Source organism: Neopelma chrysocephalum, unplaced genomic scaffold (assembly GCF_003984885.1).
Source record: "Neopelma chrysocephalum unplaced genomic scaffold, ASM398488v2 Primary Assembly neopelma1_26, whole genome shotgun sequence".
In the NCBI taxonomy this organism is placed as follows: Eukaryota; Metazoa; Chordata; class Aves; order Passeriformes; family Pipridae; genus Neopelma; species Neopelma chrysocephalum.
In genome coordinates, this window is record NW_020897695.1 from 30927230 (window position 1) to 30940970 (window position 13741).

General features: G+C 39.2%; 1 protein-coding gene across 4 annotated transcripts in view; it reads left to right on the forward strand.

Annotated features, from left to right (window-relative positions):
- JARID2 (jumonji and AT-rich interaction domain containing 2) overlaps positions 1-13741 on the forward strand; it is a 215960-nt gene that overhangs the window by 121442 nt on the left and 80777 nt on the right. For all 4 annotated transcript variants that reach the window (XM_027676086.1, XM_027676084.1, XM_027676085.1 and 1 more), the window contains exon 3: positions 1141-1282. Coding sequence is in view for 1 of the 4 variants with exons in the window: in XM_027676084.1 (XP_027531885.1) it covers positions 1141-1282 (142 nt within the window). In the remaining 3 variants the exon portion in view is untranslated. The remainder of the gene's footprint in view (positions 1-1140; positions 1283-13741) is intronic.

Below are 13741 nucleotides of genomic sequence, written 5' to 3' on the forward strand. Positions count from 1 at the left end.
TCCTCTCCTCTCCTCTCCTCTCCTCTCCTCTCCTCTCCTCTTCCCCTTCCCCTTCCCCTTCCCCTCCCCTTCCCTCCCCTTCCCCCCTTCCCCTTTCCTTTTCCTTTTCCTTTTCCTTTCTTTTTATAGAAAGGGAGACTGAAATGGCTAAGGGAGGGAGGGAAGTCTTACCAGCATTTCTCTGAGGAAATAAAGCTGTGAAACAAAGCTTTGTTATGCCATTTGCAAACCTATTTGGGTGGAGAGATGGGAAAGCATTCTCCTGGATAAAATTGCAACTCCTCTGGTAATAAGCTCTTAACATCTAGTAAATAGTGAGCTGATAAAATTGTTTCCTCCCTCTCAATCCAAAGCCTGCTGAAGGATATGTTGCTATTTTAATTCTTCTCTAAGTATAAGGGGTTTCATTTCTGTCTTCTGTTACTTGTGAGAGTTGTATTGTAGTTACTTGGTTGAGTAAAATACACAAAATTTGTTAGACATTATGCTTGTATAGGTCCAATGCTGTCTTCCATCTATATTGCTTTGGGAGAGAAAAGGTGCAAAAGGGGAGGCAGCTCTGGCTTGTGTACCTTTGCTGCCCTGTGTACTTTTTCTGGCAGTCTGGAGTTCTTGTAGATAAGTGACACTCGTCCAGAAGAATCGGAGTCAAGAAACGTATGTTTGTTCTCCCTTTTGGATTTAGTATTTTTTTTTAAAGGATCGTAAATTGCAGCAGTTGGAATTAGCAGAATGAAGAGCAAGATGATGACAAGTTGGACCAAATGGTTTAATTTTATATAAATCCACAGATAAATGCAAAAGACTCTTATCTATGCCAGTCAATAGGAGTTCTGGAAAACAAGGATAAGTTTGACTAAGCTGTGTCCCTTTTTTTGAATGTGACAAGATTATAAATACCATTGCACCCATAGTATGGTTATTTGAGATTGGGGTCTTAGAGTTAATCAAATCAGAAACTAGTAATCAGGCAGGTTTTTACTGAACTACCTCTGTGCAAAATCAATGTTATCTGTATATATCTTTGCAAGATGGTTGCTTTGGGTATCAACTCTTTATTGTTAGTGAATTTTTATAAAATCCATTTGGCACTGGTAGCACAAGCTTTTAATATTGTGTACTACTTTGTCACATTTGCAGGACTTCTCACTAATGGCCAATCTAAAGGATTAGGACCAGGATCAGAACAGCTGGAGAATGAGAAGGACGATGCATCACAAGTGTCCTCAACGAGCAACGATGTTAGTTCTTCAGATTTTGAGGAAGGGCCCTCGAGGAAAAGGTTAGTAGTGCATTATGATTAAAGTACAGATTTTCTGCCTTGTCCCTTTTGTCTTACAGTGTTGTGATTATGTTATTAGTAGGGTATGGTTGCACATACTGCCCTACCATAGACAGATTTTCCAGTGTGGATGCCTTCTAGTAATGGTGAGGATATAGCAAACTTTACTTCACCCAATGGTATAGATGATTCTTGTAGTTCTGAAAAGCATGGAAAAGCGGTTGTTATTTTGCAGTAGATGAATGCTAATTTAAATGTCTTAGGACTCTCTCCCCTCCCGCCCTCACTCCTCCTCCCCTGGCTTTGACCTCTCGGGTCATGTCAATACATATGTGTGTATAATTTCAAGGAAAGCATAGCTAAAGTAGTAAGTGTTACTGTTGTTATTTTTAATTTTCGATGAATGAAACCATGTGAAGTTAAGAAAGAAGAAAAGAATAAAAGAGATGCTTCCAAGAAGAGAAACTATGTAGTAAGGTGGTGCGGTGGATATCAGTTGCAAAGAACTACTTTGAGATACTGCTGCAGGAAACTGCCTCCTCTTTCCTAGAAGTGACTGAATGTGTAAAATATGGGTTAAAATCATAGGACTCAAGCCAATCTATTATAGAAAATATGCTGAGAATGCAGGAGGCTGTGAGTTGTCCTCTGAATAAAGAATGAAAACAGGCTGTCTGAAAAATGCCATTTAAAAGAGAGAAATAGAAATGCTTTCTGAACCTTTTTCCTCCACATTCCTCACATCCTAGACCCAAGTCATCAAATAAAGTTCTATTTCAAAAAAAGAAGTATTCCTGCTTTTTGTATGACCTTATGATTCCACTGAAAAGCCCAAGGGGATGAGGACACTGGTATTTTCCTGGACACTCTCATGTTCCTGTTCCAGTGTTTCCCACCTCTGGTCCACACAACCTTTTCTTCTGTCCAAGCAACAAACTCAAAATCTAGTTAATACACCCATCTTATCTTAGCTCATTTGGTGTATCAGAGTAAAATTTGTGTTGTCTTCCACACCAGTAGAAATTTTGTAAGGCTTATTGCATCCTACTGCTGGTCAGGTCAAAAGATTTTTTTTGTGTGTTTATTTTGAGCTTTATGAGATACAATGGAGGATTGAAAATTATTTCTGCTGAGCTATTTAGGTGACATCAACTGTAGGTGTGATCCTGGGAGAGAGTGGTCATTATTTCATGACCACTGTTTGTTGCTTGCACATTATCTTCGGGAATTTTTGGTGCCCTCTGCACTTGCTTTCTCCCCTTGTTCCTCAGCTGTGGTGACAGAATGGCATGCAGGGTCACACCATGAGTAGGTTCAAGGAGCTGTTTAGGATTAAAAATAATAGCAAGAGAAGATGAATTGAGGCTTTTTGCCAGGGTTCTTTTTTGTTAACCTGCATGAGGCTTTTATCTCTTGTTGACGTTATGGTTGTAGAAGCAGCTGCCAGTGCAACCAGGGGAACATCCCCTTCCTCTCTTGGGACTGGCAAGGGGCAGGAGGGCTTGTCCCTTATGCTGTGCCTGCTCTGGTGCGCTGCACAGTCCAGCTTCAGAAATGAGTGGTATTGCTACTTCACCAGTCTCCAGAAACTGCATTTGAGTATTCCGGGTGAAATATTTTTGGAGGAGTATTTGCTAGGTTTGGGCTGAGGGAATTCAGACTCTTGAGAAACAGCCCGGCGGTTCAGGCATATAATAATAGGAAAGTCAGTGCCTTTGGTACTTTTCAGCTTAAAAACAAAAAACCAGAAAAAATCAGCCCCAACACAGAACCCAAGATGAAAACTATTTTCCTGGCTTTTGTGGAAGGCAAGGTGTCATTTCATTACTACTTCATGCATCATGATCTGTTGAAGTAATATTATGGTTGTTACTGCAGTTGCTGTGAAGGAGAATGTTCTTGTTTTGTTTCCATTTACACCCAACACAGACTTTTATCTACTTTTGTCCTCCCTCAGCTTCGTCTTTGCAGACAGACCTTTTCTGGGCTCCTTCTCTTAAGCTGTACTGAAGCATGCTGAGTGTTTTGATACCATCTTGTTTCCTTTTAGGCTTTTTGTTTTGTTTATCTGAATATGTGATGTTTCTTTAGTCCATGTCATTTTGGGATCCCAGAAAGAGTTGAGTCAGGAATATTGGGTGAACAAAGGACATGCAGGAAGACTGGGGAGGGGGGGAGGTGAACAGGACTGAAATGGAATTTATGGGTTCACTGCCTCAGCTTATGAAGTTTTGAGAAGTGTGCCCTCCTTGTCTTTTCCCCAGGCTTTCTCAAAATCAGACTTTTCAATTGTCTGTTCAGCTATGTGTACAAGTAATGACACTAAAATACACTTTAGTACACTTTAAGTGTGTACTAAAATACACATTTAAAGACTATAGCTTTAGCATGTACTCTGAACCGACCATTATATATAAGTTACTATTTAGTTCTTTATGGCTTGTGGGGGGTTTTTTGTGCATGGCAGTCTTTTGGATGCTTGAATATGTCATCTTCTAGAAGAATGAGTCACCTATATTTCACACTAGTGATGGAAACAAGAAACTAAGAAACTAAGTACAGTAAATATGGGAGTCTGTTTTAAGGGACTCCATTTTGTTTAGTAGTTTAAGGCTCTGGTTTGACCTTTCAGTTCTTCAGAGTAATGGAGGGCTGGTACCGTGGAGGCAGACAGTCTCTTCCCAGTTTCTTCTTCCCACCTCTTCCCATTTGTTGTGTCTGGAAGTCTTCTGGCCCCAGTCCGTCAGTTCAGTGGACTTATCTGGCAGCATTTCCTCCCCCTGCCTAGAGCAGGTCACATTATATAAAGGGAATAGGGAGATAGATTCATGCATGTATGCAGCATGTGTGTGTTTTTAATTTCCATTTATAGTTGATCCAAACTCCTCCAGTTTCAGAGACAATTTGCATGAGAGCCTGCATGAACAGCAAGTGCCAATTCTTGGAGCAAACTGAGTGGAGGGTGAATTTGCTAGTGGTTAGCACGGCCTTGTGGTCTCACTGTGCCAGCCATCTCTTGTGTAGATTTTCCTTGGGTCAAAACTAGGCAGTGGATGCTCCCAGTGAGTTACTGGTCAGACGACTTAGCTGTAGGTAGGTAGATGCTGATGGGCATCTGTGGGGGGAGGTAAATCCCTTCCAGCCTGCCTGTTGACCAGTGAAGAGATTACTGACAGGTATTCCTTATTTCACATATGTATGCCAAACAGAATAACACAACAGTAGAACCCCCAACCAAGCACAGCTTAAGGTTTATCACATCTATTTTTTTCCAGTTTCAATGCCTTTTGTAGTAACATAACTTGACTGAAGAGCTACACATGCCATAAAGAGGGCATCATGGTGGAAGGAAAGAGATTGCTGTTCTGGTGAAGGTATACAGATTTAATATATACTGCAGGTTTTGTTCAGAAACTCACTTAGATACTTTATTGGATGGACTAGGCTTTCGAATGCAGTGGCCTGACACTGATAGGCTTCAAGTGGTTTCAACTAGTTTGTGGGTAGTCAGGAATTAACACCTTTGCTCTCTGGGGATTGGAGGAAGTTTCCTACACAGCCAGTTTTGCAGCCCGTGTGGAAAGTTCCATCTCCATTTTTTGAAGTGTATTATTTTATATTGCAGTAGTAATCTGGAACAGTTCTAAAGGTATGCAACCTGCCTTCTGAAGTGCTGCAGGTTTCAGCTGTTGGTGGTGGTAAGGAGGAAAAGGAGTATGTGTATAGCTTTGCCTCTGCACAGTCTCCAGATAAATCCAAGAATTGTAAGCCCTACTTACAGAGTAAATTGGATTTGGGGTGGATTGGCAGTGGCAGTAGTGGCAAGCTCAATACTTCAAAATACTTAGATTTGTTTGAGTTTACACTTGAAGGATGAAAAATACTTGCTTTGATCTGAGCTGTGTGTATTACTAGTGATCAGGTCTGAGGGGAAGCAGTGGGTTAATCCTGAGTTGTACAGCTTTCAACCAGTAAAAGTGAAAGGTGTCAGCATTATTCTAACATTTGGCAAAAGCTAAGCGTTTAAATCTTACACTGAATCTGTTGTGCAATGGGTTGCTGACTGGTTGCCATGTAAGTGAGAGCCATTGCTAGTTTTTTCAATGCTTTGGGGAGAGAAGAACAAAAGTGTTGGTATACAGGCTTGGTAAACTGTCAGGTTGGGTGGTCTTCACCATGTATAGATAGTACATTTTCAAAACCTATAAAAAAAGGTAGTTGCTGAAGGAGAAGTGTAACTTCCATGTAGCTGCATGTTTTTGTTGTGAATCTCCAGTTTCCAGCTGTGATTCGCAGTTGAGAAGATCAATAGGTAACTGGCCAAATGTGATTGGTCACTGTGCTGCATGCTTGTGCATTTTTATGGGCAACTCTAAAGACTACAACCACTGGCAATTAATAACAGTGTGCAGAGACAGATAATATGTTTTCTAGCAACAAGTTGCCCACATTACCCAAGAAGGGACATGTGCAGAGCAGACTTGGTGTGACAGTATGTTGATCTTTGGTGATAATAGGCTATTGCTTGCTTCCTGTTACTAATCAGGTGGCTACTGATTTACATGGGCCCCTTCCCAGAAATGCACACAGGGAATTGCCAAATGCATAATTTTTTTATTGTAAAGTTGTGTTAATAGAAGGCTGTGAGAAGTGGAAGGAGGCTGATTGATTTTAGTAACTGTTAAACTTTAAATTTGTGGGGTTTTAATTTAATGTTAGAATATTCTCTCCACTAAGGGAGAAAAAAAACATTGGTTTAGTTTAGGAGCAAAATAAGGTTGGAGGAATTTCCCCCCTTGCAGGAGCAGCAGAGTGGATGGACATTGTCCCCTGGGTCAAGGGTGTGCATAGCTCCTTGGAGAGGACACTTTGTCCAGTTCTGCTACAGGAAAGTTGTTGGCTGCAGGAGAAAGGAACAACCCACTGGGGAGCAGTAGCATTTTAGGCTGCCACAGCTAGACTGGCCAGAAATTGCTTATTAGGAACCTTCTGGGGCCTTTAATTAATACAGCAGCTTTCTGTTAACGGTCTCAAGCATGTGACAATCGGAAGTGTGATTGTGTGATACAGCAAGGCCAACCCAGGGGATGTGCTCCTGCTCCTTGCCTTGTGCTGGCTCCCGGCTGCCTGCTCCATTTTCCTGTTTGTCTTTTTTTAGTTTTATTTTTAGATGCCAGTTTAGCTCCCTGAACTGGCTCATTGTGGGGCGAGATGTGTGTTAAGGTTTGTCAAATGAAAAGGTGGGAATATGTGGCCAAGGGGAGGGAGATAAGCATGCTGATCTCCTTTGGCTGGTGACTGCACAGCTGCTAGGCTGGCAGAGCTGTTTTGCACCCTCAGCACAAAAAAAAAGCCAGTCAAGGGTAGGCAAGCTTTTGCATATTAGGCAAGCTGCTAATTTAAGTGGTTTCTTTTAGTGATATATCCTTTTCAACTTGAGCTGCAAAAGACTTTCTTGCAGTAGAGCTGTCAAAAGGTTGAGGGGACTTGGGGTTGGTTTCTTTTTTTTCTCCTCTTTTTGTCACATTGTTTTTATAGCTAATAATGAACAGTCTATTTAGCACTAGACTTAGCACCTTCCATGCAAGATGTAAAACAAGGTCAGTCCTGTTCCCACATATGTAAATTTGTGAGGGATTTCTACTTGGTATTGTAGGTGATGGAGAGAGCAGTGTATTATGACTCGGGTGTGAAAGCAGGAGACTGCTCGCAATATCAAAGTGTTTTTCCAGGACCTTTTCAGTGAATAGTCTTTTCACTAATTGGAACACTATATAATGTATTTGTGTTCAGCTGTTGCCTACTACAACACAATGTAAGCTCACTTATCAACTAGGTGCTTCTATTATTTTTTTCTAATTTCAGTAGGCTGTGCAAATCTGCACTAGTTGTTTGCTTATGAAGAACTACATTAATCCACAATAAAACCAAAATGGCAATAAGATTTATGTGTAATAATTTTGATTTTTTTTTTTTTTACCCCCTGCCCCCTCTGCCCCCAATCCCCCCCTTTCTGGAAATGCTGATATGAGTGGAATATATTTTTAATGCCACACATTTATATTTAAATAACAAGCCTTATAAACAAAGCAATAATAGTCCATTGGAGTGGATTTGCACAGGAATAGTAAAAAGACAGATTACCTGCTTTATAATGCAAGTCAAGAAGATTATTGTATGTAGTTTGAAAAGGAAGAAATCAGGTGATTAATGTTCTTTCAGTATTTTCATAAGGAACAAACAGAAGTTGTGACATGGATTCTTCTATCCGACATGCAAAGATATAATAACATACAATAATCTGGGAACACTTGAACTTTGTGGGTAGACAGCTATGTAAACAACTTGTTTGAGTAGTGATTTAATAACTATGAAGGTATGATTTACAGCAAGCTGAGAATTGTTAAGCAATGTCCAATTCAAACTCACTTGCTCTCTTCTGCCACTCTCTCTTCAAGGAAGTCAGAGTTGCAGGGAGGGGTCTTTATGACCTTGATTTTGGGCTCATCAGCTGAAGGACTAAGGATGTTTCTAAAGCCAGATGGGATGAGTGCAGTTGTTTCTGTGGTCCTGTGTATGGCAAACAGTCTTTCAGCTGCTTGATAGCCCATCTCTACTGTCATTCACATCATTCATGTCTCGCCCGTGTATGAAAGGCCAAATGTTGACTGCTTTGATACCAGGGAGCAGTTGCCCTAAACTCATGTAGGAAATAGTTGATTCTATATTAAAAGACATTTTTTTCAATCAAATCTGTTCGTCAGTGTGAGAGAGACTTTTTTAATGCATACAAACCATTGTCTGTATAATACTCTAGCCTGATGTTTGCGTTAACATAGCCCTATGCTACTTCTGATTTATTCTGTAACTTTCCATGTGTATCTATGCTCGATCATCTAATACCCTTATATTACAATTCAGCCACTGACTGATGGCTCAGCCCAGTGCCCAGGCTGCTGCCTCTGGGATCAGGGGAGAGGTACTACCTGTCTGATCCTGATTTGATCCTTTTTTAGAACCTTCTTGCCTTTGTTCTTCTCTGAAAATTATCTTGTCTTATCTATTACTCCCTTGTCCAGAGAGTAAGACATTTATGGGCAATCTACTTAGGTGACATTTCAAAAAGGCAGGTTGGTATTAAAAACGTTTTCCATCAAGGACTGTGTCTGGACAGCCAGGTAGTCCAGGATTTTTTTCCTCCCAAAGCCCCATGCTATATCAGAAGAAATGTTATATGTGGCTGACATTCCCAGATTTTTGTCATGTCAGCAGAGGTGGACTTGATGCTGTGCCCTTAGGTATTTCTGGCTGTTGCTGCTATTTCAAAACCAGGCCAGCTCATCCTGAATAGTGGAAACATGGATAATTTGAAATAGGTATGTTTTTCCTTTGGGTTGTATTACTCTGTAGGTAAAATATGCAACCATCCTCACCAAACAAACATTGAGGCACTTTAGATATCCCACAGCTTTGTCTGCTCCCTGTGTTAATCAATTTCCATGACCCCCAGCAGTAGAAGTGGGGGAAAAAGGGAAACAACCCAAACATTCATATGTACTACAAATGAGTGTCTTTATACTTATTCCTCCATTCATAATTCCCCCTGAATGAATTTAAAATCAAAGACATGGAGGGGAAAAAAGGCATATAATTGTCTTTTGAAGATCATGGCAATCCATGACTTTTTTTTCTGTTAGGTTATTTTAAAGAAGGGATTCTAGTTTAAAATTTTGAGTCCTATATGTTAGCCACCCTAGCATTTTGCAGTGGTCTCACTCTTTTGGAAAAGATTACATAATGAGAAAATATTCAGCACAGTCAAGTATGGGTAAGATTTCAGAATTGAAAGAACAGCTTATATTTCTTGCATAAAATTAAAATGTGAGCTTAAAAAGATGTCGACAGATAAAAATATTTGTAGCAAGAATAAAAGGCCAAGAATGGAAAAGCAGAAACCTGTTCCTGAAATAAAGATGTAAAATGCTGTGATATTTGGCAGTATGCACTTTGCTGGGACTAAACTTAGTAACAATTTCATGAAGTATGGCCGTGTTTTAGTGGTCTTTCAAATGATTAGGAAACAAAGGACATGGGAAAAGATGTACAGTCTGTAGACTCTTGGTATTTTCTACTTCATAGTAATAGTGGAGTCCTAATCTTTTCAATCTAACATTTGTAATGTAAGGCTGATTGGCCAGAGGAAATTTTTCATTTTGTTATGGTAGGGTGGACATGATTTATTAGACTGCATTACTTCCTATAGCTTCTCCAGTCTCCATACAAGACTCCAAAAGTCTTGCTGCTAAGTGCTGTAAGACCTAGTTTGTGTTTTAACTATTATTTAACCAAAGTGGTGATGGTAGCATCCAGTTTCTTTTGTATGGACATTTAGAGGAGATTTGCCATGGACTATTTGCATAGAACATAATTTCTACTATAATTCTGACCCGAGTGTTTTGTATGTGTGCTGAGTTAAAAGCCAACTGGGGTTGTCCTGTGTGCTATGCAAAGATAATTATATTAAAAAAAAGAGAGTGCAATTCCAATATTTTAAAGTGGAAGGGTGTCAGTGTGTCCTAATATTGAGTGTTAGAGGGGTTTGTTTGTTTGGTTTTGTTTATTTATTTATTTTGATTTGGGTTTTATTGTGGTTTTGGGTTTGGGTTTTGGTGTTTTTATAAGTATTTGAAGATAATATTCATATTGTATGCTGGTTTAACGTACACCAAACTATATAAAATCCTATTCTGTATTTATTCCTGTGGCTGATCTGGACAATGTGTGAGTGGTGGGAATATATTTTTGACATATTTCTTGCAAATGGCAGTGTGACTGTGGGCTGCTGCTGATTCACCAAAACTGACCGCAGTGCGGGTGTTGGTGTTGTTATGGGTCAGCTCAAAGCAGATATTGTCCCAAGTAGGGTGTGGGTCTTAAGACTCCCAGATGGATGAGAGAGGCTTGGGATGGTGTGAGCACTGGTCAGAAATAGGTCAGTCTGTGTCACCAGCATCAAAGTTTGGAATTTTAAGAGTTTTCTAACTCTGAACTGAATTTGAAAAGATAGATCTCTGTACTGTCAATATCTTCTCTAGAATTTTCTCAGGTCGCTTGTGTTGATGCTAAATTTGAGGTTTAAAATTCACAGGAATTTTAGATATATGACCTAGCTTATGCTGATATAGTGCTTTTCCTTCTTCCATTGTTAAATCCAGTAGCACAGAATTTCCTGAGGGAAGATAGTTGTTTTTTTTTTCTTCTTAACCTGAATATTTGTATTTTTACTATTTTAACGGTATGTTTATTGTTAAATAATTTGTACAGTAATGGCCATGTCATCATTATGTTTTGATTTTATGCCTTTTTTCCCTTTGCTTTTCTCTCAGTATTTGTTCTTGGCTCTGATTAAATAAACTAAAGCTTAAGGGATCCTCGACCATGTGGCAAATTATTTGCATGTTTCTTCTTTTTTCCAGTTATATTACAGTCTATTTCCTCTGGTAGCATTCTTCTTTCAGCTTTCAGGCAAGTTCTCCCCTGAGTTTCATAGTTGTAGTTACTATGGAGATGACTGTCCACTCTTTCTCTTCTCCTCCCTTGCCTTCCTTCTTTCCTGGAGCTCTTACAGCTGTTATTTATCTTTGCAATTAAGTAAGTAGATTTTGTACAGACCTCATTTCTAATATCACTTCTGTTGCAACATGTCATTTGCCTGTAACGCTTTCACTTTCATGAAATCCTACAGATATTAATTTTTCTGAATGAAAAATTTGGGGTATGGGTAAAGAGTGAGGAGATCCCTAGTTAAAAGGCTCACTGCTGGAGCTATTATCTGATTTGATCTTTCTTCACAGTTGAAGAGGAGTTCATTAAAGTAATAATTCTGCAAAATTAATTAACTGGTAATGCATGTGTATGTATGCTGAGTGTCAAGGACAGCTTTTAGGATTTATTTATTTTAAATGACAGCTTTTGGAATTCAATATAAACATATTCTGGTGCAAGTTAAAATTTCTCGGATGAAGAAATGAAAACTTGAGACAGCACATCATTAGCCTTTGAAGTCTGAGAGACTTTTCTTTGCACCTCATTCTAATTTTGATAGCTCTTTATATACAGCTTTGTCTATTCCAGCTTTGATAGAGAAACATGGGTGTTTGGGTAGTCAGCTATTCTGCAACAGATGGGATATTTTCCTTTGCATGTGTGCTGTTGTATTTCTAAACCCCTTGTCTTGAGGAAGCAATGTTTCACTTGGTGCCGGTGGTTTGATGTCCCTGCTTTGCTGAATGCCTTAGAAAGAGATTCGAAATGGGCTCTCCAACCAAGAAGTTCTACCACAATTACCTGTTTGAGGAGACATCCCACGCAGAAAGACACTGTAGCTGCACTGGTGTTTTGATGAACATATGTTTCTTATGGTAGCTGTATCTTGAGACGTTTTCCCTCTTTCTTTAGAGAGATCTTGCCCTAAGTGATTATGGATTGCACTGTTCTCCTTTGGCCTGCTGAGCACTGTGCACTGTCATCTATGGATTTCCACAACCAGGAGCCTACTGAGAAGACCCTCTGTTTTACAACTGTATAAATACCCTACTTTGGGCTATTGGTCAGATAATGCAAATCATTTTGCCTCCTGTTGAGAGTGTTGGGTTGAACTTACAGCCTTATAGCCCGCCATGGAGTGAGGTGATGCATGATAAGGAGGAGTGTGCTTCCCCTGACTCCATTTGTGCTGGCTCTGTCATGGTTTATCACCTTGTCAAAGCAAAGGTGGATGTTTTCCTGCTGGGTCAGTGGAACTGATCTCACACAGATCCCCTGGGCACCGCAGTGAGCTCAGCAGAGGTGGCCATGGGGAGAAAGATGAAGAGGAGCAACATCAGTCCCTCTAGGTGGTGACAGCTTTCCCTGATTAACTCAGCCCTCCAGGATAACATTGCTCTCATTTTTATTCTAAGCAAGGAAACAACACCATCTCTCCTGGTCGTTCCTCTTCCTAGTGAGGTGAGGAAGAGACTCCAAAGCCCTTTACTGTTTGTCTTCTGTGCTCTTCTGTTATGCTTTAGATTGTTCCTGGCCCTGTGACAATTGGTTCTGCAAGTTGTCAAGGAAAATGTGCATTTAAAAATAAATTACTCTAAAATTTTAATCAACTCTTTTTTTAGAAGGGAGTCTCATGTTTTTCTTTTGCATATGTCTAGTTTGCTGTTAAAGTGAGCAGCTGGGATTTTTTTGATTACTTCTATTTTTAGTGTAATCTTGTTTACACCTACACATTGAAAATCATGAAATTTTTCTTAACAGAGATTGAGAAATCTTTCAGCCCTCCAATCCAGGTCAGAAACCTGAAACCAAGCCAGCTCACTAATTGCAGTATCTTGGACTTTTTATATTTGTCTTACACTAGAAAAATTGACTGATATTGATTTTTCTTGAAATCCAGATTGTCCCACCTGGTGAATTTGTAACAGAACAAGAGGGCAAACTACGTGTGGCACAATATCTAAGAACCTTGCTTTTATGTCTTTAGGTCTATGAAATCCTCTCATTACCTGAAGATTAGATTTTAAGTATTGAGAAATACCTAGGCAAATGTTACCATGCAATGAAGGTTTGATTGTTACCAGTTTTATTTCATTTCTATTACACAGAAACCTTGTTTTTAAATTCAGTCTTGATACATGTGCTATATGTCATACCAGTTTAGGAGTACTTAGTTGCTTCCAGTTTCCAGATAGACTGCAAAATAAACTTTAAAGATGAATCAGATGAGAAATGGAAAAAGACGGGAGATAGCATTTGAGTAAAGGTCATGCTGTTCTTATCAGAAGAATCAACTGGAGTAATTTGGAAAAAAAACCCCATATGAAAAAAGTTTGTTTTTTTTTCCTTGAAGCTTACAGTTACCAGACCCTACCAAAACATGAATTCAAACACTTGTTCCTCTTCAGGCAATACAATGAACAGTATCTCCTAGTAGCCTAGTACTGTAGGTACAAGGTAGCCTAGTATTCAAATTCTTGCCATACTGTGTGACCTTCCACAGCACTTAATCACTATATGTCTCTTCCATCTTCAAAATTATTTGCCAGAGATTTGAGCAATTGAAAATTGGACTAATAGTTGTTTATTGTTTTCAAGGGTAAAGTATAAGTAAATTATATAATGTATTTATATCTGTTTTATTTTTATATATGTGTCTATTTTTGGCTTTATGTATTTTTATCTCTTCCCTTTTCTGATATTAAATCAACATAAATATTCATAAATAAACAAAAACCCAAATCATCTCCCTGAAGGAGGGTTTTGAGAGTGCCTTATCAGCACAACTGCATTCAAATCCATTTTTAAATAACAAGAGTTAATTCCTGAATCCACTGAAATACAGTGCTTATTTATTATTGATTTCAGTGGATTGGACATTTTCCTAAGATGTCTACAGACTGAAGAGTGCTG